Here is a 22,678-nt window from a genome sequence, read left to right as displayed (position 1 = left end):
AACTGTATTTTGGCTTACAAATTTCCAATACAGAAAAAAAAGACTGTTATTTGTACATTTTAATACAAACAAAATATTACATTGTAAACATACTAATTACTTTAATAATTAGTGTAGACTACTTCTAGTACCTCTATTTCTTTCTTAGAAAGGAGGAATTCCAATATACATAGAAGAGATAGGATTTCATACTTATGAGAAATATAGCCTACTCATCTTAAAAAATCTTGTACATGAAAATTGCAGGATCTACAATTTGTCAAGAGAAAGAAATATCCAGGTCAATAAATACTCTTAAGTCAAGTTCAATTTGCAGATACATAATTTTTAAAAAAATTGTGAACTTAGGATTTTGACTATTAAAAATGGAAACTTCAGAAAAGAGAACATTATGTCTCCAAAGCCATGCCAGTTCACATTAAGAAAAGAAACGAGTAACTTTTCAATGAGCACCATTGCACTGACGCTTTGACAGCTGATTAAAAACAAATTATATTGAAGCATTGATTCTGGTGATCCATAGCTCAGCTGATAAACTGCAACTGCAGCCATCTGTAAATTTGCAAGATCTTAGCTATGAAGATAAGCTTCAAAGCTTATACTTTGAAGCAGGTATAATATGGAAAATAAATAGCAAATGAGAACTTGGTTCAAGATTCTTTATAATTGTGACAACTGAAAAGGTTGATCTGATTCATAACTGAATTATGAATCAGAATGTGGCAGAATTAATCATTTCTGCTACTGCTGCAGGATTGTAATTGACTCTGTGGTGCTTTAGGCCTGACAAATATGGAACAGACCTTCCACAGTGATGCTTTGAAATGCTGTATATGGCAGAATTTAAGCAGAAACCCAGGAAACACCCCTTTGAAAATGTCATTTGAGGACCAGCTTTCAAAGTGATGCAGACTGACATTGCCACACCACTGTCTGTATAGCTGTGGAGATTTGTAGTTGATAGGATCCAGCTTTTCCTATATTGCTAACATCTACTTCAGAGCTTTTTTAAATCTGTTTGGCAGTGCCACAGCACACACAGCACACAAGATGATCTACTATATCTTCTAGTATAACAGCTTGAAGGCTCTCAGAATCCAAGAATGAGGAACCACCTTGATTCCAAGTACATTGGAATTCCAAGTACATGCTGTCGCCTTTGCCCAACAAGGATCTGAGTTGATAACACCCTGAATAATTAAAATAACTTTTATTTTTATACACAATACCAGTAATTAGAGCTATAAACCCTAGGAATACCCAATTTTAAATAGTATACAGAAACAGATGCCCCTTATGCTAGGCTCCAGCACTGCATATTCCACTGCAAATTTATATAGTTCAGTCCTTTCTTTATATATGGTGAACTTGCCTTTACACTGGTTTGTTTATAAATATGAGATCAAACTTAAGAAGGGTACAAAAGGTCTGTTGTACTCCACACATTTTCAGGATCTTCTCCCAGGTTTAGATAATGAGTGTGGCATAGTGAATATCCTCCACAAAGCCAGTCTGAAATTAGTTGTGAATTTGTTTCCATTTTTCCAGTTGATATACTTTTAGTGATGAACAAGCTTTAGTGTTCTTCTGTTGTTGCCTCCACTAGTTCCGTTTGCAATATTTATACCAATAATTAAAATATGTCACATTTCATTTTTTTTCATGAGTTAAGTATCTTGACTACACCCTTAGTCACTGTGGCATAAATTCAATGTAAAGATTTAAATTACTTTTGTAATTAACATGAAATTAATGAGTCTATATTTCAACACAGATCTCGGTCTCATCAAATGCATGAAAAACCTTGGTGTGTTGTTTTCTTTCACTGCTATGACATGAAGTAAAACCTGGCTCAGCTGGCTCTCTGTGGTGCAGTAGTGCTGCATTTTAGTGAATCGGTGTGCTGAGAAGGGTGGCTGCAGCCCTGGTCTGAAGAGAGTGTGGGGAAGGAGTGACCAACCATACTGCACCACTCACATCACACAGATTTATGATGTAACAAGCAGCGTGACTGGGAAGCCTGAGAAGATGTCAGAAGACTCTCCAGACTCTCTCTAGCCCCTCACTGCTATAATTTGTATCAAACTACCTGTGAATCCCCAGGGTACAATGGCACATGGGGTTACTGCTCTCCAGCTGTAGGATTTTCCATTTCCTTTGTTGAACTTAATGAGGTTCCTAATGGCCCATTTCTCCATCCTATTGAGGTCCTTCTCAACAGTCTTACATCCCAACTATTCCTATCAGTTTTCTGCTGTCTGCAAACCTGCTGAAGGTGTATTCTGCCCCATCATTCCAAACACTAAAGAAGATGTTAAATAGTACTGCCATAATGTTGACCCCAGGCATACACCACAAATTATTTGCCTCCAGCTGGACTTTGTGTCACAGGTCACAATCCCCTGAGCCTGGCATTCAGCCAGTTTCCAATCTGCCTCACTGTTTACTTACCCAGGCTGTTATTTCCCCAGTTTGTCTATGAGGGTGTTTTAGAACAGGGTGTTGAACTTCTTACCAAAGACAAGATAGAGAACATCTGATATTGTCCTCTCATCTATCAAGTTAGTCAACTAATGAAAGAAAGCCATCAGGCTGGTCAGGCTCCATTTGCACTTTATAAATTCATGCTGACTGTCCACAATCATCCCCTTATTCTACACGTATGTTTGGAAATAGTTTCTAGGATTACTTGTTCCATCGCCTACCCAGAGACTGAGCTAAGGCCTACAGTTTCCAAGACCCCTTTCCCTTTTTGAAGATAGCAGTGATGATTTTTCTTCCAGTCTTCAAGAATATCCCCTTGAGTGCCACCTTCCAAGGATTATTGACTGGCCTTGCAATGGCATCAGTCAACACCAGCTCATTTAGTATTCATGGGTACACCTTGTCATGTGCCAATAATTTGTACATGTCCAGTTTACTTAAATATTCCTAGATCAGATCATGTCTGCTGAGTCCTCCAGACTTTCCCTCCAGTCATCAGACTTTCCATCCAGTCATTCACTACAGAAACCTCCTGGATTACTTGTCCCCTACTGCATTGCTCAACCATCAGATATCAGGATAATTTAAGATCTCCATAAAAAGCAGCACCTACAATAGGAAGAAGGTTTCATCTAACTCTGCTGTTAATCTTGACATATAAACTCTCAGCTGGTTCATCACCCATCTCTAGGCAGAGCTCCCTGCATATTCTCATGCTCTCACATGAAAGGCTACACCCCTTTCTTGCTATCCTGCCCTGTGCTTCCATGGATTGCAGCACTCCAGAGCTATCCCACCATGTCTCTGTGATCAGGATGAGACCACAGCCCTGCAGCTGCACAACAAACCTCTAATTCCTCTTGCTGGTTCCCCATGCTTTAGAACACAGGCCATCCAGAGAGCCATACGCTTGTGCTGATTTCCCAGAAAAAGGTATGAGAGCTTTCCCTAAATGCTCTTCTCTCAATCACATCCTTTTCCATGTCCATAAACTCTCGGTGGCTCCTGCCTGCCCAATTTTGTTGTTTATGAGGTCCTTGCTGTCCCCATCTCTCTGCAGCCATTGCCTATCAACCACCAACCACCTCCTCACTTGATCACAAATCATCATTTCTCCACTCCATTACTCCTGTTTCAAAGCTTAAGTGTAATGGAGTTAGGTGTCAGTGTACTGAAAGAACAACAGCTACATGAAAGTTGTATACTCTGTTCTGGAAATCAGGGAAGAAAATGTTTGTCAGGTAGGGCCTGACAGTACAAACTTCAGTGACATACAGAGAACATAAATCCCAAAAGCCATATATGAGTTTGTGATACAAGCAATTCAGTGGCATGGCACAACATGTGAAATAAATTAGAACTGATTTAAATCCACTGTTGCAACTCATTACATTATCCTCTTTCCTTGATAAGCTCATATAAAATATTTTAATTACAGTTAAGCATTCAATTTTAAAAAGCGTGTAGAAACAGATTAAAATTTGGCACAGACAATGATATTATATCACAGATTGATCAAGATAAAAACCACAATTATTAGTAAGATGTGGTTTTGAAATTTAAAATGAGAGATAACACTAATGTTCCTAATGCAGGGGCAGTTTGTTTGAAATCCAGATACGGTGACACAAATTCACCTTAAAAAAAGTTATTTAGTCATTAATAAATTTAGCAGATTTTATTAAATCAGATTTAAGTGAAACACCTTATGGTAGCTTGTTATTCCTCCAAAACAGAAGCCTCCACCTCACCTTTACCATGCAGGACAGTTCCCTACTTAACAGCACCAAGAAGTCCAGGTATCCCTGCATAAACAGGCTACAAACAAAAAGTGATGCAATGACATCATCTGGCATAATTTTTAATTAAGTCAGCAAATGTCTTTCTTTGTCTGATCAAGCCTGTATCATGCTGATTAATCATCATGGGTTCTTACTTATCAATCATTTGCATTAAACCATGAGAAAATTTCATTCTGCTACATTTAGGATGTGAGAAATATTTGAGTAAAATCTTCAACATATGCAGGCACAAAGTACCGCATGACTGCATTATGAATGCATAAAGACCATGACTGATGAAAGAAAATCTCCATAAAGAAGGACTGGTCATTTGGCTTCACTCAACAAATACATACCAACTCCAAATTCACAAATCTGATTCTGATTCAAATTGAAAGTCCCAGAACTTGCTGTTCTGGTATTCCTGTTTTTTTTTTTTCTGCACTTCCAACTAGAGAGCAATTGCAGTTTACCAGACTTTCCAGGATGGTAACAATAAAGAGTTTTGAGTTATTTAATGTACAGAGTAGCTTATCCATGCAAAGCCATTTTTTATAACACATACCTGAAAATGCTAAACAAATTAGAAAGCAAGAAGCTATTTTATATACTTATTTATATACTTATTTATATACTTATATATACTTATATTTAGAACTTGCATCAATCACTTCAGGTTACTCATCTGAACCCCAGACTGAACCTTCAGGGTAAGCATACTTGTTGAATGACTTAATTTAGTGAAATGGCTAGAACTGAGCCACCTCCTTTGAGTTTCTATATACTTACTAGGTTCATCTCTAGAACATATCTGGAGAACAGAAGTAGGTGCATAAAAAAGGCAGTTCAACAAACTTAGTCCTTAAACGTAACATTACGCTCACACAGTTGCCATGGCCACTGGCCTGACACACTTCCAAATAAAGATGATCCTGGATAGGTGGTTTCAGAATGACAAAAACAGGTAGACAAAAGAATGCTACCATTCCTGCTCAACTATGCTATCCCATCCTGCTTGTGTCAACATTGGGTTCTTTGGAGGGGCAAAAGTAAAATTTTAATTTCAAATTAATAATCCAACTTGAACTTAAAATTTCTAATTCCTTGACCTTAAAGAAACATTAGTAATTGAGAGAAAGAATCCTTTTAATCTTAAGTGTCAGAAATTAAAGCAACCAATCTAAATTCATCTAGGGTTTCTTCAACAATTAATGCTAGAAAAGTATGATTCCCCTGCCTTCGACACCTGTCTGAAGATGAGGTGAACCATCCAAGATACCAGGTGTCTTCTTCTCTTTAATGGTGTCTTAGGTAAGCTAAAAAAACAATAAAATAATATTATTTTATTGTTCTATTTTATTATTTATTGTTTAACTCCTAATAATATTATTAGAAATTAATAAAAACTATTTTTAGGTGAATTCCACTGAAGATACATAGCTTTTAAAGCCAGAGTTACACAGAATGAATCTCAAGATGAAAAAAATTGTTCCTAATACAATCAACCCTGTCCCAAATCTTTTCATTTCTTCCTCATATTTCTGCTGAAGAAACTGCACTGTATGTTATTCCTACACATTTTGTTTACTATGGAAATACTACCTGAATTTGGAGAAGATAAAAGCAAGCAACCATAAAACGTCTGATTTCTGAGGTATGGATTCTGTAGACAGTATCAGAAAGGGAAGGCATCTGAATTCCAATTACATCTCACATTACTTTGCTTTTACTTTAATTTACATCTTGCTTCTAGAGCGCAGCTGAGCTGGAACTCTCACTGCAAACACTTGGCTTTGTATATTAGGTCACCCCACCTGTACCCAAAGTGCTCTGCTATTCCTAAGAATGGAAGAAGTTGAGAATTTGACCTCAGGTTTAGCCCTTGCCAGGCTCACACAAGGTTATTGGTTCTTCTAGTCCTGATATTTATGATCAGATATTCTGAACTCAAGGAAAATTTCTGATAAAATATGTTAGACATTTTTATGGGGAAAAAAAAATCCCGTTTTTGTCAAACCTGACAAAGACACTGTGAGTGGGCCAAGTTGAGAAAAATTCTGTGTCTATGAAATAAGGTATTTTGGTATGAAAAAAGCCCCTTGTAAGAGTCAAATACTGAAAAGCTAGAACACAATGAAATGCAGTATTTAAAGACATGAATTGAAATTACTTGAAATACATTTACAGTTTCACTGCAGTGTTCTGCTGGATCATGGATTACTGCAGCTGTCAGGTTATACCTCCACCAATCTGAAATGGGATGTTAAATATCCTTGTGAACATTCCTTGAGAAGAAAATGAGGTGGACCTTGCTCAAACATAGAGGCCAGTTTCTGCATTTCCCTAACATCCCTTCCTTTTGCATAAACATATCAAACTTCTGCACCTGATCTTATCAGACACTGAGTCTGTCTAGAAGTGTTCTGAGCGGTAAATACCTTCCAGACTTATATCAGGTACATTTCCTAGTAGGGATATTTTTATTTTTTTTATAGTTCTTAATTCTTCTTGTGTTTTACAACACCCAAAGTCAAATTTTTGACAGTTCAGGAGCTGGCAGATATAATCAGAGACTACCAGGGTAATCCTGCAGCCATTATAGTTGTAGAGAGTTTTGTCATCAGGTTAAATGAAAACAAAAACCAATCTGTGCATCTAAAAAACCCCTAACCCCAGAATAGATTAGTATCAAGGATGAAAGATGTATTTGATTATTGATAATGTGAATGAATTAAACTACTTTTGAACAAGAAATATCAAAATTTCTATATGAATAATAGCTTCTAATAGCTTCTAATCTAATAATTTATCATATGAAAACAGCAAAACAAAGGCATGTAGGTAGGGAAAATACTTTGAGGAATAAAAACCAAGCCTTTATGACAAAAACTTTTTAACTAAAAAAATCTAGTAATGTTTCTGCTGTAATACCTTACTGACATATTGATTACACTGATTCTTAGCCAACAATGAGAGGACAGCCTGTGCTCAAGTTCAACTGGGATAAGTACATTAATCTATCATCTCATGGGAAGTTTGCTTCCTGTTTTAGATGCACAACTATTGCATCTAAAATATTGTCATCTTAGGCCAGTCATGGAAGACAGTTTATATGTGCAGAAAATTTTTCACAAATTCCTATGTTGTGGTTATCCAGTTTCAAGAATTTCTGGTTTTATTCTGGCACTCAGTGAAGGAGGGAGTGTGGTGCAATTGAATCTGCGTGGAGAACTCACCTGATCCTGCCTCGAGGGCGCTCAGATTGCTCTGACATAAAACTTGTGCTGCTGAGGCGAGAGGCACTGCTGGTTCGGGAAATGGCTGACACATCACTGACATCACTATCTGATGATTTGGCAGAGACGTTATCACAACTTCTGTACTGATCTGTTTGTATATTATACTAGAGATCAAGAAAAGAAAGGGTGAGGAGTCTCATCAAAACAGAGTGCATTCATTGAGACAACACATGACCTAAGTAAGACAATCCCCTTTAACTGTTTTTAGATATAACAAATTGTATGAAATTCAAAGACATATCTTACATTAAATAATGTCTTTCCGTCTAGTGCAGAAATCAAACAGGTTATTTATGGACTAAAGAAGATACTCGGAATAAAATAATGCACTGGAAATTAAATAGGCTGTTGGTTCTTCAGCACACTAGAACCACAATAATGGAATATTTATATGAACTATTTATGCAGCAGACAGACATCTCAAGCACATGCATACCATCCATTTAGCTACACACCCTTTTTTATTTTTAAAATATAAAAAGTGCATACTATAAAATACCTGCACATAGAACTGCATATGAACCTGAATGAAATGTAATGCTACATGACACTATTAGGGACTGATTTCAATTCTGAAGTTCTATTAAAAAAGAGAAAAAGTACATTTTCTATCTCTAAATATCTCTTTGTATTGTGATACTAGAGAATTAATTAAGCAGAAAGCTAACTCAGCAAACACAGTATTTGTTTCCAGGCAGATCAGTTCCCTGATCTAGCTGCTTTTACATCTGCACATGCCTAAGAATTAGCAGAAGACACAGCAGGATGAATATGTGGACAGGGGTAGAAGTTACTTTGCTTTTAAAACCAACTGGGACACCACACCATCTATCACATAATGCTCTTATTACTCATATCATCAGTCAGACAAAAGGAAACTTCAATCCTAGCAGTCACACTTATCTAAATCTTCACTCATACAGATATGAGGACCAAATAATTTTCAGAATCAGAGAACTAAAACTTACTGTCGTTAGAGGAAGGTTCTCTTGGCTAGAAAGAAACTAAATCAGTGGCATAATTCCCTGGGTATATTACAGGAAAACTATCAACACTTAGGAGCAGTTTTTGACATGACACTCCAGAGGAGTTCATTTTCCAAATGTGTGCTCTGTAAAACTGCAAGCCATAAAACATTTATTTATAAATCATACGCAAATCTGTGGCTATGTGTGAATATCCAAACTCCAACTAGGCACTGGTTTGCTGGCTGAGTCACTTAGTAAATGCCATGACTTAATTTCAAAAACCTGGCAAACACAAACTTGAGTTTGTACAGATGAATGCATCAGGTCTCCTCTCCTTAAGTCAGGTTTATCTTCTCCTGCTCCAGTGCCTTTCAGCAACTATGCTTGTGCACACTTGGAAACCTCTTGGTAAAACATTGAAGATAAAATGAAGAAGTCAACAGGAGCAGAGAAGGGGAAGGAATAAAACAATTTTAAGCACCAATTGTAAATACAGAAATCTGCAGGACAAATGGAGGTTGTATAAATTTACTGTCTCAGTGTGTTTTTCAGGTGTGCATTAGAACACTGCTTAGCAAAAATTTTAGGCAGTATCCTGTGAGGTCCTTGCAATGCCTCAGTAAAAACACCTGCAGGAGAGAAAGCTCTGATTTATTAAAGGTAACTTTAAGAAAATGGGTAACAGAAAGGGCTCAATAAGTACCCTGATAACAAAAACATTTTTAACTACAGCAGGAATTATTCAGGAGGTTCTCTTTACAAGTGATTTGTGACTTTACTGAATATAAATGCCCATTGGGGTTAAGGTAAGACTGCGCTCCTATGTTTATTCAGTTCATCTTTCATTAATGACTTGTAGAGTTTGTTAAAAAATTTTGCTGATTGCTATCCTTCAAACTGCAAGATCAAATGGTAACTCCAAAATGCAAACACAAAACATACTAATTCTTATCAGACCTATTTCATAACAGGATATCATATTTTCCTTCTAAATCTAAAATGTTGAAAGCAAAAATGCAAGTTTGAAAACTTTTTACTTAGGCTAAATATAAACATTCAGAGGCTACAAAAATGAAAGTTTTATTCTCTCCAGCATAATTTAAACTGCCCCAGTCCTGAGACAGACTTGATGTTTCATGCAAATTTAGGGAAAAATTCCTAAAGAATTCCTAACAAATCCTTCAAGCTACTCTAAATGAGACATTTAAAAATATGAAAACCATCTGGACATGTGGAATGATCTGACTTTCAATTAAGCTAAACGGATTTGAAATCTGCAAAATCATCCCATTAAATAATAATCTGTTGATTTCAGTGAAACATGGATTTCACCCATCCCATACATTGAGATTATATCTAACAATTATTCCTTTGAAACGGAGGTTTCAAAAATTTTTTGTTTAAAATATAACCACACAATTTCTTTCAAATGTATGGGGTTTCTTAAGCATAGTAACAGACTGTTTCAGAAATACCTCCATGCTTTATTTGTATTTGCTGAAGATAATCTGACTTCTTCCCTCTGCCACTGTAATGTCCAATTGCTTCTCTTCCTCACCAAAAGGTCCATATTATCTTTGTGGCCTTTGGCTTGAGAGTGCATTCAGTGAACCTGCAGTGGTAGAAGACTGAGGTGGTCCCTGAGCAGCCATGACTTGCTGCTGGAGAAGGCAGACTACCCCACTGAGAGAGCCACCAAGGCCAGATGAGTGACTTCTGGAAGCTGTCCTGCTGGAGGCCTTTCTTCTAAGTATTAAGGGAGGTATAGACTGCTGGTCTTTGTTGCAAGCCACACCTGAATCTGGCTGTTCAGCCCTCAACTTATGATTCAACAGGTGGACTGTGTGTGTCATGAAGAACACCCTCTGTTTCACTTGTACTGCATTTGTTCCACCTTTCATGGGGTATCTGTATGGGCTGGGAAAGATGGGGAGAGGGAGGAGAGGGAAAGCAACAAGCATGGTTGTGCAGCTTACCAGTTAGAATACTGGGAGGGAAGTCAGAATTTCCAGTTTGTCTATCAGTGGCTGTTTGAAGATTCATCCCCATTAATTGACCGTTCAGTATCAAGGTGAAACCATTTATTGGTGCAGCAGTCTTCAGCCCAGGTGGCATCCCCTGTAACTGGGGGCTATATAGATATCCTTACTCTGTTTTGCTCCCTATAGTCCAGCAACGTGAAAAATCAAATTGTTCTGTAGATACACGACTGGCCTAAAAGACAGTTTTTCCTATGCTGGTAAGCACTGCATTTTACAGTGAGATGGGACATAAAACAAAAACTGAATCCGTGTCTTCTACTTGCCTTGTGTTGCAATCGCAGCTCGTGCAGAAAACATGGAGCCTCCCTTCCTAAACAGGACATTCATGGCATGGCTGAGCTTTTCCTACCCCTTTTATGCTGTGTGCCAGGGCTGTGATTCCCAAGAAACTGAAAACATTTCCCTTCACAGAAATAGAGATCAGCACAAAAAAGTAGTGATGCTGAAAATCAATGCTGAGTGCTACAGAGTTTACATTTTACTACTATGACTTCTGGATTTAGCTTTTCCTTCTTATACCTGCTGCTTCTAATTAATTCACCAACTTCTAATTAATGCCACCAACAGGAGGCATACAAGTTTTCCTACTGATTTCCTACCTGCCTCTGATACAGTCTGACAGTCAGTCATCTCAGCTAACAGATGAACAAAATGAAAGCAATTTTAAAGTTCAACTTTTTTTCCTTCCAATATAGAGAGAAGTAAATAGTTCTCTTCCACAAAGCAGTGCTCACTAAAATGAGAATATTTTACTGTTGCAATACACCTGAATGTATCATTCAGGAGAAAAATTACATGGGCTAAGATCCTCTTAAAAGGTACCTGCAATGCAGTAATGCCTGCAGGTTTCCAACTGGGCTAAAAAATAATATGATAGAGTTCTTTAAAGCAGAAAACTGCTGCTCTTTACAACTGTACATATATTTGCAATAAGTTTCCCTGACACGTTATATTTAGACTTTATAGCATTTTGAAGCCTCAAAATGAAATATATTTTCAGTGCAATCACTTCTCTTTCAACTCTATATCTTCAAGCTTATGTAACATTTCTTTTCCAAGCTGCACTATTTATCACATTAGGAGAGTCACTGAAGTTTGCAGCCACTTCAATAGCAATTACTAAAGAGTAGGTCTGCTTTTTTAAACATTAATAGCAGCTAGTTTCAAATGCCAAAATATCTGCACTGTCTTTGCCTGAATTACAAAACCAGAAGTCTATGAACAGGTGGAATGCAGTTCTTCCATTGACTTTACCAGCTATGGAGCTGTTGCTTCTTGCACACCAGCAGAAGGAGAAAACAGGGGTATGATGAACTGTAGATGTGTTAACATTGGTGGGAAGAGCATAGACACAAACCAAAACAGTGTACTTTACAAATAATTTTACAGCTCCTTAATGACTAACAGTGGTAGCAATTTTACTGTTATAAGGCACATCTTAAAAGTCATTTAACCGTCCATTATAATTGGATTATCTCTCATATTAGAAAGTATTTATAATATGAAAGTATTTATATTTCTAGATTTAACTCCCAAAACCATGAAGAATACAAGAGCTCAGAGCTCTGAAAATTAAATGAGTATGCTGTACTTAGACTACAAAAAAAGTCCCAGGTGACTAACCTTGACTAATACATACCTCATTATGTGCTTAGAATTAGGAAATGAAATGAGAAAATAAAAAGGGCTTTAAAATGAAGTCATTAACATGAGGAAAGAGAAATCCTGACCAGATGCACAGATTCTTCCAGGGACTTATACAAGTCTCGAGACCACAGCTATCTTTTGAGGCACTTTTTTTATTTTGTCAGAAAACACTCAATCCTGCAAAAAGCACTTTGAGTTTTATGATTGCTCACATAGGGTTCCTCTGAATGCCACTGGCACTCACAGCCCAGCAGCTGGCACCTTAGGGTATTCAGGACTCATCACTGACTCCCACCAGCTTCTGTCTTAGGAGCAGCTCATGCCATGGTCCAGAGCCTGCCAAGCACCAGTGATTCTAAAGAGCTCCTTCTATAATTGCATCCAACTCCTATGAACACTGCTCAGCTTCCAAACAGGAACAGTAAAAATGAGCAAGTCAAACCATGAGAAAACTGCAGTGAAGCCCACAGGTCAAATGAATGGAACCCACTAAATTTTGTGAAATCCAGCCAGTACTGGAGTGACTGCCATCTTAATATAATATATATAGAACTTTTTCTTCAAGGTGGGTGAGGGGGACCAAAAGAAGGCGCTACATTTATGTCCAAAAGCATTTTCCATATACAGCCCTGGATGTTTACCCAGCATGACATAAAACTTTACTTAATAAGCCTCCTATCAGCCCAAGTATCTTACCCAGCCGCTGCTTTAGAAAATAACTGTAAACATACAAGAGTTAAGACAGTAACTATTGAGTTAAATCCACAGTGCCACTGAACAAATGCCATGATTACACTTTTATGCTAAATGCTTTTCAATCACATACAGTCTTAAGTCCGTAGTGCATCTAAATATAGAGTGATATCCTTTTTAAGTACATACTACAGTGCTCTAATCAGTAACTCTCTTGAATAAACAGAACTTCCAAAAATGGGAAGGAGGAGCAGCTGCAGCATGGTGTTTGTGTTCTATGTGTGGCATCTGGAATAAAAAAAATCTTAAGTGTATTTTGAATTAAAAGGCTAATTGTGTTACACTGTAAATCACCTCTGCAAACATCTGAAATTATGCCACCAAATGTTTTGATTCTCTCAAGTACTGAAACAGCACAAATACGTGCACACTAGCCACTACAGCCTAACCAATATATAAGAAAGAAGGCAGGCATGTTTAAAGTTCTTCTTTAAATACTTTTGACAATTTCTCAGAGGTCTGGTGTTTTTTTAATTTTTTTTTTTTTTTTTTAATATTAGAAATAACTGTTTCCCATAAATTAGGGAGTCTTTCCACTGCACTGGGAGGAAATAAGGATGTGAGCTCTGTGAAGAATACACAAACGTTGCATGGCAGACAGTTACCTATTCAAAATCCATTAATGGATGTTCAAAATCAAAACCTGCATGGTGCATGCTTGGAAAACTATTGCTTGCTTACTGAAACTAGAAAATTGAGAAACTGAGTGGGAAAAATTACAAAACTGTAATGCATCAGAAACTGACTGGAAATTGCAAAGGACCAGTCACAAAAAAAGGCTTGTTTCAATAAGAGAGAAAACTTATTTAACTTTCAAGAATTATTTTGTATATGCATAATTAACCATTGTAAATACGATCTCATACTGAAGAAAATTTTTGAATGGTTTAGAGAATTTCATATGTAATAAAACAGGCATATTTGAAAATGCAAAAATATTGGAAGAATCAAATCCATGTGAGCTGATTTCTCTGAAATGCAGAATGGACTGTTTCTCGATATTCAGCACAGTATAATTTCTCAAATAAATGTATTTATTTTCTGGAGCAGTGGGCAAACTGCTATTTGGGAAAGAAAGAATCATTTTGGTTAAAGAGGGAAAAACTCTACTTGCAATTGCTATTTCTTTAACAGTCAGTTAATATTTATTTTTCACTATTCCAGAATGCCTATTATACCATTTAATATTTTAATTTTTTTTTTATTTAAAGTAAGTCTTGTTTCTGCAGCTTTCAAAGACTTTTCACAAATTTTGGCAGCAGAAACTGGGTACGGTTTTTGGTTCTGAGAAATCTCAGTCATCAGCTTTACCACAACAGCTACATTTTCATTAGAGGTGTCCAGATTTTCATCTGTCTTCATTATTCTCTTGACTCTTTCACCACTTTCTCAGGATAAAGACAGTAGCATAAGGTTTGGTTTGGTAACATTTTTAAAGTGATGATTATCACCATCACTGAATATCCTGCCGTGTTAGAATGGGCTAATAGAATTCTTTCTCAGCACTTAAAAATTAATTCTATGTTGGACCATCTTATCTAGGACTCCAACATTATAATGTAGAAAATACATGAGAAGTTAAACATTTAAAGCCCAGGGCAATTCTTCTTACTACCATTTTAGCATGGGAAACAAATACAGAAGACAAGGCACTCCAAAAATATTTCTCTTTAACAACCAACAGAGAATTTGCTTCTTCAAAATTTTCCTCATAGTTTTAGAAAAAAATATTCTGAATAGTATAATTTCAGTGTTCTTTTGATTTAGTACTCATCATGATTTAAATTTTGATTTCTACGTGCATTTAAAACCAAAAGGAGATCCTGGAAAACTCAAGGTTCTACGGATAAGAGAAATTTGTAATATTGCAGGTTGATATTTTCTAACAACTATTTAACCATACATTGGATCTATGCTGATCAAATAAGAAAAACATATTGAAGGGCCAAAATGATGCTTATAATAAATATTAGAGAGTTAGAATTAAAGAATACATTTCAGAATGTCAAATACACAAGTTTAAATCAATCTGTAAGCACATATAATCTAACTCAGAAATCTTTGAATCTGAACAAAGGTCTCTGGTCATCATGGCAGAAGTCCTCAGATTGCATATTATCTTTCTCTCATGAGAATTTTGTCAACCCTATTTTAACTATTTTTTCTGACATGTTAAGCGGTTGAGAAGTACAACACTGCATCTCACCCTCCTGCCCTGAGTCGACCTCTTTTGAAAGTAATAGAAAACTCCATAGCATATTAGATGTTCTAATTAAACAAATTCTTGTTCCTGATAGAAGATCTCATTGGAAATTTCCACCCCAGCTGTTGAGTTTTTTTAACAGCACTGATATCCCACAGATTGACCACTGTGGACCTAAAGCTTTGTTTCTTGTCTTCCTTTTGAACTGTTCATTTAAGTTGTTATTAAAGTTGTCTGCGTATTTAACTGCAACAAGATCTTGAACCAATCTTTCAAATCTGCTACATATTAAAAATTAGCTGGCAAATTTCCTATTTAACCATTCTTAAGTAAATTTCTGATTTTTTTTTAGATGAGTACCTCACTTATGCATTATTTTAACTTGTATCTCCAGGAGCATCCAGCTCCGCACAGCTTGAATTGTAACCAGCAGTGCAGATGTGCAAGACATTTTCATCAGTTTGTTTAGAACTCTATACAGTTTAAATTACAAAGTTATGGGCTATCATTTTAGCCTTATCAAGAAAACAAAATCCCTCTATACAACTTCGTTAATGTTATTTCAGTATATTCCATTATCACAGAAACTTCTTATGCTTTTATTAGAAAAGGAAATAGAAGTAATCAGTAGGTACTTCAAGAAAAGAAATAGTTTATCTCTGACATTATTAGGATGCAAAAAAATTATACAAATATGAGAACATCTGCAATCTGGGATTGGACCTAGCTCTCTCTACACATCAGACAGCAACAAGGCCCCACCAACACTTTCATGGCCTCCTTTTCTAAACTCCAGGGACTGGAAGTCTGAGGACTTCCTAAACTAGATGGGATTAGTCTCTTTTTAACAGCTGTGGAAGGATCTTTCTTTTCTGAATTAGTTTTTAAGTATTTTGGCTTTTACAGATATATTTTAGTTGATGTCAAAGACTTAGTCTAATGCACAACAGAGGGGGGCAAAAATGGTGGTAAAAAGCTATTACTTGAAGACATTTCTATCAGGCTGTAAAATACAGTGTTCTTGAAGGTTATGTAATATTTTAAATAAACAAGTTTATGCCTTCAGTTTTCAAGCCAAAATATCATTCCAAGACTACTGACTTTACCTTGGTATATTGCTCACGCTCATGTTCTTGGCTAGAACCAGACCCTGATGTCTGATTATAACGGTGCATTTTCATTTTCATCTGTCTCGTTCGCTCCTCCACTACTAAGCTTGCTGCAAAAACACACAATGAAAATCAATTAAAAATAGAGGAAATTTCTTTGAAAAAACAAATGGTTTAGCAACAACTCTAGCTTATTTCCATTTCAACAAAACAAAGAAATGTACAAACATGTAGAACAAGCAGGGTGTAAACACAGAACAAAGGAACACTAATGTCCAGAAATCAATCGCTTTCACTGTGAGAGTCTTTACCTGAAAATGGGCAGACATCCCAATTTCTACACATAATAAAGCTGGTGCAACACACATGAAAAGAGTGAAAAAATTGTGGCAGGCTGAATTATACACCTGTTAAATATTCTGGATGCAGGGGATGTAAATCCATGATCATCTAAGCATGTGTTTGTTTAAATGTAGAAAATATTACAGTAGCATTCTAAGAATTAATGCATGAAACAGATATTGAAATGTATTTTTAAGTAATTGACTCCTCCTACTATCTTGAAAAATAGCAATTTAACATAGCTAAGACTATTTGAGAGGAATAATTTCTCCATTCAACCAGTCACATCAAAACCACAGTCTTTTTCTAGTAGTTTGGGTTTTTTTAACCAGATTTCCTTTAAAATCACTACTTTGCCCTGTAATGATCACCTTTACTTCAAATAATTATTTGTTCTTGTGTTTTCAACTTCCATTTGGCAGTGTTTCTTTAAAAACAGAAAGCTTGCACCTCCAAGGAGTTGTGGTGCCATAATGGGAATCCTCTTCAACTTGAACAGGTTGAACAACTAATACTGGCTGTGCCTGCCACAGGCAGACACCCTTGCTCTAACAGAGAGGTGTAAAAGCCCCTGGAAGAAGGCTTCCTCCAAGGAACTTAACCTTTGTGGTAGTGAAAAAATTTCAGAGGGATCTATATATTCTGCTATTATTTAACTTTGTAGCATTTTAAATTTAAAGCAATACAGGTAACATCAACACCATGAAAACTGGAACTTTTTAACAGTTCTAGAACTAGACCCAAATATTTATCAGTAACTTCTAAATCACAGGAGTATTCACTACATTGATTGTGGTTTAACAGGTTAACAGGTTTACAGGTTACAACATCTCAGATAAACTTTTAAGTTGGAATTTTTTATGTGTCACAAATTTAATTTTATTTGACCTCCACAAAATCTTCTGCTTTTGTGCCAACCATGCACTTATATTACTCTCTATAAAACTTTTATAAGTCGAAGATCCCCTCCCCAGATCAGTGACAGGAGAGAGACACCTATATTATATTAAAGCTGCATCAACTTGTAATCACAAAACACAGAGAATTTTAAATTACTGGAGAGTAAGTACCCTATGTATTTTCAATTAAGAGGTACTAAAGTTCTCATGTGTGGCTTTTATGCTGTTAGTTCACTGTGGCATTATTTACAGATCCATTTTTTTGTCTGTGCTTTGCCAGCACAAAGATACATGGTCAAAAAAAAAAAAAACAACCAAAAAAGCAGTACACTCAGGATTGGATATTTTAAACTATAAGCAACTGAACAAATCACAATTGTGCCTGCACATACCATTTGTAACTTGCTCATGGAAATGATAGAATGTCTGTGTGCTGGTTGGGTATGAAAATATATACAAAGGCATCACTGTGAATTCCTTCCACATTTCTTATTTAAAAATAAGAAAATTAAGTAAAACAAACTACATTAAAATTCCGCTACAACTACAAATTTAAGGCATGAAATAAAGTTATCATTATCTTCAATCTCCCATATGCAGAGTCCAATCTAGCAAATTCTGCACATGCAGAATGTCACACTGGGCCCAGCAATTATTCCAGATGACTAATTATGTCAGGAAATGTGTACCTTAATTGCAATGAGTCCAGTTCCACCATCAGATATGCAGGCACAGCTCCAATTACTTCAATGGAAGTTGCATGGAGGTATCTGAAGGCAAAATTGAGCACTTTAGGTGAAATTTTTAAAGATGGCCTCTTATTTTAAGGACAGATATGAAAGGATTAAGATAGATCAGTTAGGGACTGAAGTAATAAAATGGGTATCTTAATCCTATCATACATGCATGAAATAGACTGAGGATATGAAATCAGAGGGTAAAATGAGACCCCTTTAAAAATTTAGCCCTACAGGTATATGGTGCACAGATTAGAGTTACTCTAAACATTATCCTTTCATTGTGTGAATTTTAGGTCCTTTAGCTTGTCAACTGTATGCTATACTAAATAATATATATGATATGTTACCCTGTATTACCTATGATACCTGGGAAAGAGTATTCTAATATGTAATGAAGTGCTATTTCAGAAGTTATTACTTCAGTCAAGATTGAGTAAATATTCAACCTTAATTCTGTAAGTCTTGATTTTTGTTATCTTTAAATCCTTAAGCTTAATGCATTTATGTTCTGGTTTTCCTTTATATATATATATATATATGTATATGACTGTATCAACATGGGAACAATTAATAGGGTCTGTGAAGTAAATCTAAATTCTCTAATGGAGAAATTTGATTTAGTGCATGAAGTACAGTGTAACTTAGCACCATTTTGTTGTGAATTTATTTATAAGCATGTAGTTGCATTAAACTAGTCTAGAAAATCCAAATATGTTCTTTCCAGCTTGTTTACCACGCACATCTGAGCATATATTGAACATAGCTCAGTTCTGTGATGGAAAATTTTATCTGCCTGACCAGTGGTTTGGTAAAAACTTTACATGCTAACCATGAGAAGTAAGAAAAAAGTCTAACACGGGAGCAAAAGCACATTAGCAAAACTGTAACAACCATAGGTAACAACACCATATGATCACATTGCTTTTGTGGAACACGGCTGGTTACCACAGGTAACAAAAACTTGACATAAAAAGTACTCAGCCTGCCTCTAAAAATATGGCTATACTTTCTTTTAGGACATTACTATTTATAGAATGCTTTTCCTGGAGGTCTTGAGAGGTAGAACTACACAGTAATTTACAAATCTAAGCACTGTAATCCCAAGACCTTTAAACTCTTGAGTGGCTCTAGAATTAAAAAATGAAGATTTACCGTAAGTGTTTCAAAATAGTGGTACAACTACAATCAATATTGGTTGTGTCAATGAGTTATTCTTTGGTGACAAAAGTCACACTTCAAAGAGCTGTAACTCTCATCTCTTCAAGGGCTGGTGATTCAGATGTGAGATCAATCAGTGTAAAAGTAATTGAGAGAACTCATTGATCAAACTGCTAAAATAAAGTGTTGCTTAATAGCCAAAGCTTACTACTAATAAACCACGTGAAGATTAACAACGATGATGTACATGAACAATCAAGCCATGCAGGAGAGAAAAGACAGACATATGAATGGAATCAAAATGTTATATTTCAATTCCATTAATCTATTTATAAACCCGTCTGACTCCTGTAATCCCAGGGGTACTGGGTCTGGCTGGGATGGAAGCAGTTTTCTTCACAGCTGCCTGTTCCTCTAGCTGTGACTGAGTGCTGATAACACACCAGTGCTTTAGCAATTGCTGAGCAGTGCTTGCATAGCACCAAGGCCTTCTCTATTCCTCATGCCGCAGCCCCTTGCCCTGTCCTGCCTTCCCCCTGCTCCCAAGCAGGCTGTGAGAAGAAAAAGGTGGGACAGGTGACCCCAACTGACCAGAGGGATCATTCCATACCATGTAGCATCACAGTCAGCAATAAAACTGTGGCTAGCCTAAAATACACAATTCTGTAAGACACTGCATGAAAGAGGTAAGGAATAAACTAAAGAAAGTAGCTACAGATCTTATTTTCAGCCTTCAATCTACCCTCAAAGAAAATTAGGAGAGACTAAGAGTTGTTTTTTTCTTGAAGGATACAGACACTAAATTTTTGATGACTTTACCTGTTTACTAAGATTTTATGTGCTAGTCATATTCCTTTTAATATATGACTATTATGTTAAGAGTTATAGAGTTACATCTGATGCCACTAATTAGTTGACAGCTCTCATCTTTATTACTATCCTCAGAAAACTACTATGGGCATGTTTCAACCCCTAAATGCTGTTTAAATGAGGGAGAAGTTAGAATTTCTAACTTCTAAATGTTCAGAATATAGTCTACCTTTTCAATTATGTACAAAATAACCCAAGAATAATCAATGTACTATACTAATGTATCAGATGTAGTAGGGCAGATAGTTTTCCTTTTTTCTTTAATAAAACTTTTCTAGACAGAATGTGTCATATGGCATATTTCTGTTATCTACAGAATATGAATCTAACAATTCAAGAAATATGACTTTAAAAGAAATTAAACTTGCATTAGCATCAACAGCAGACCAACCCTACGAAAATCACTGAGAGCTACAAAAGCAGTACTAACAGCAGTGGCCAGTGCAAAAGAAACAGAAGTAATTTTGAGGTCCAAAGTTCTCCCATTAAGGTTTAAAAAGGGGTCTAAACTCTATACTACATGCAAAATTCTCAAATTATGTGATGCCTTAAACACCCATCTAATAGGTTGACAACATAATGTATGAAACCTATGTGGGATCATTTAAATAAAGATTGTATCACAATAGCAGCAATATTGAACTAGCAAGGAACAGCAAAAATGCTGTAGCTACTTTTCTAGTTCTAGTTTTTTATTCCTGAACTCTAACTCTTTACATATCTACTTCTTTCATATTGGAACATTCATCAAAGACAGTCTATAGATAAATAATAAGATATATGTTTAAAAAGTCAGGTGATTAATCCTAGGAACAAATTTCCATCCCTTGCGGTCATCAAGTGAAAATACTTTTCTAAAGGACATTCTTGCTCAAAGCCAAATATGGGCTTAATGCCAGAATGACTGGTGACATTGCATTCAAAATGATAACCATACTGTGCTTTTCTAGAAGGTAGAAAACTTATGCACTGGGCATACCATTTTCTGTAATGATGAAGTCTGCAACAAACTCAGAATTTTCTCTTGAGGCACTTCATATTTCTGTTCAAGATGGTCAAGACAGAAAGAGGAGGTGCAGGCAAAGAGTATGAAAACCTCTAAATCTTACCTGCACTATTAAATGTCAGAGTAAGCTACATAACAGGAAGAAATTGGCATCAAGATTTCAGATAGTTGTAACTATTTCCAGAATATGTCACACATCCATTCTTTATGATGCGAACTTTAAGAGAAAAGCCTGTAAGTCTAAAATGACACAAACACTTCTTAGATAATGAAGTACTGAAAAGAAAGTTGAATTTACCTCATTAACTTATAATAACAGTGCTTTTGGGGCAAACACAACAGGTTCAGGCAGGGGAACAAAGAATGGCACTTATTCCAGAAGACAAGAGATGTCTGACCTACTCTTCAATTTCAGTCTTCATATTAAGAAGAAAATTTGAACAGTAACAAACAGCTACAGCTGTAGTGCAGTCTAGAAGCATGTACACAGCCTTTCTACACAGCAAAAGCTAGGAGATCTGAGCAACTTAGATGCTCTGTAGACAGGAATCAGGGGGAAAAGAACCTATCTAGTTTGAGGAATTAGATGAGAAAAAGTAATTAAAATAAAATCTGGTTTGAGAAGTGGCAGCTGAGGAAGAAACTAGGCAGAACTTATGTCCATAACAAAGGAAGGGAAATAAAGCAGCAACGAGATTTGGATGAGAGAATCATCTAGTGCAGAGATGGCTGTGTGGCACAGAAAAGAAAAGTCACCAGTGTTGGACAAGGATGATCCATTTCAGAATTAATAGAGAGCCTCTAGTTCATTTCTGTTGATCCTTCAGGACAAGTTTTGCAGTATGCACACAGAAAATATCCTTTCAGTAGGTTTCTTGGCTTTAAAAATTCACAGCAAACTCTACTATGAAATTTAAAAAGCACAAAATGATGAGCAGACAAATGTTTTGAAATATAAGGTAAGTAACACTGAAAAAATCAATTTGTTGTCAAGATGAAGAACTTGCTACGACTTCTTTGAATAAACAACTTCAAAAAATAATGGCAACATGCAGATAGTGAGGAAGATGGCTCTGAACCCCGCTCTGCCTGACCAGAACCTGCTGGATCTACATCAAGCTTGTGTGCATGGATTTCCTTTCCATGAGAGCTGATAGTTCTCTGGACCTCCTCCCAATCATAATTAAGGCATGACCAAGGCACACAGTCAGATTTCCAAGCTGGGGGATGAGCTTGGATGTCTCAGTACACACAGAGGCACAGTGGCCATCTTGAGCTTAACAACTCACTCCAGAAGGAAGATATGCCAATTACAGAAACCTGAACTGGATGATGCAACATTCAGTTCTTTCTCAAAGAGCTTCAGGGGTGATCCAC

The 22,678-nt window shown here is 36.3% G+C and overlaps 1 protein-coding gene across 31 annotated transcripts in view; it reads right to left on the bottom strand.

Annotated features, from left to right (window-relative positions):
• The window catches only part of LOC111925814 (regulating synaptic membrane exocytosis protein 1), a 135,892-nt gene that overhangs the window by 49,071 nt on the left and 64,143 nt on the right, over window positions 1-22,678 (bottom strand). For 20 of the 31 annotated variants that reach the window (XM_023922394.2, XM_086876233.1, XM_086876234.1 and 17 more), the window contains 2 exons: window positions 16,284-16,396; window positions 7,502-7,668 (listed from right to left, as the gene is read on the bottom strand). The exons of 10 other annotated variants lie outside the window; for them this stretch is intronic. In XM_023922394.2, coding sequence (XP_023778162.1) covers window positions 7,502-7,668; window positions 16,284-16,396 — 280 coding nt within the window. Of the gene's footprint in view, window positions 1-7,501; window positions 7,669-16,283; window positions 16,397-18,216; window positions 18,298-22,678 lie in introns of those variants that run through there. One more of the 31 variants, XM_086876258.1, reaches the window with a different exon arrangement.

The sequence above is a fragment of the Cyanistes caeruleus genome, chromosome 2 (assembly GCF_971803275.1).
Source record: "Cyanistes caeruleus chromosome 2, bCyaCae1.hap1.1, whole genome shotgun sequence".
Taxonomy (NCBI): domain Eukaryota; kingdom Metazoa; phylum Chordata; class Aves; order Passeriformes; family Paridae; genus Cyanistes; species Cyanistes caeruleus.
This window is presented reverse-complemented; position numbering and strand designations above follow the sequence as displayed.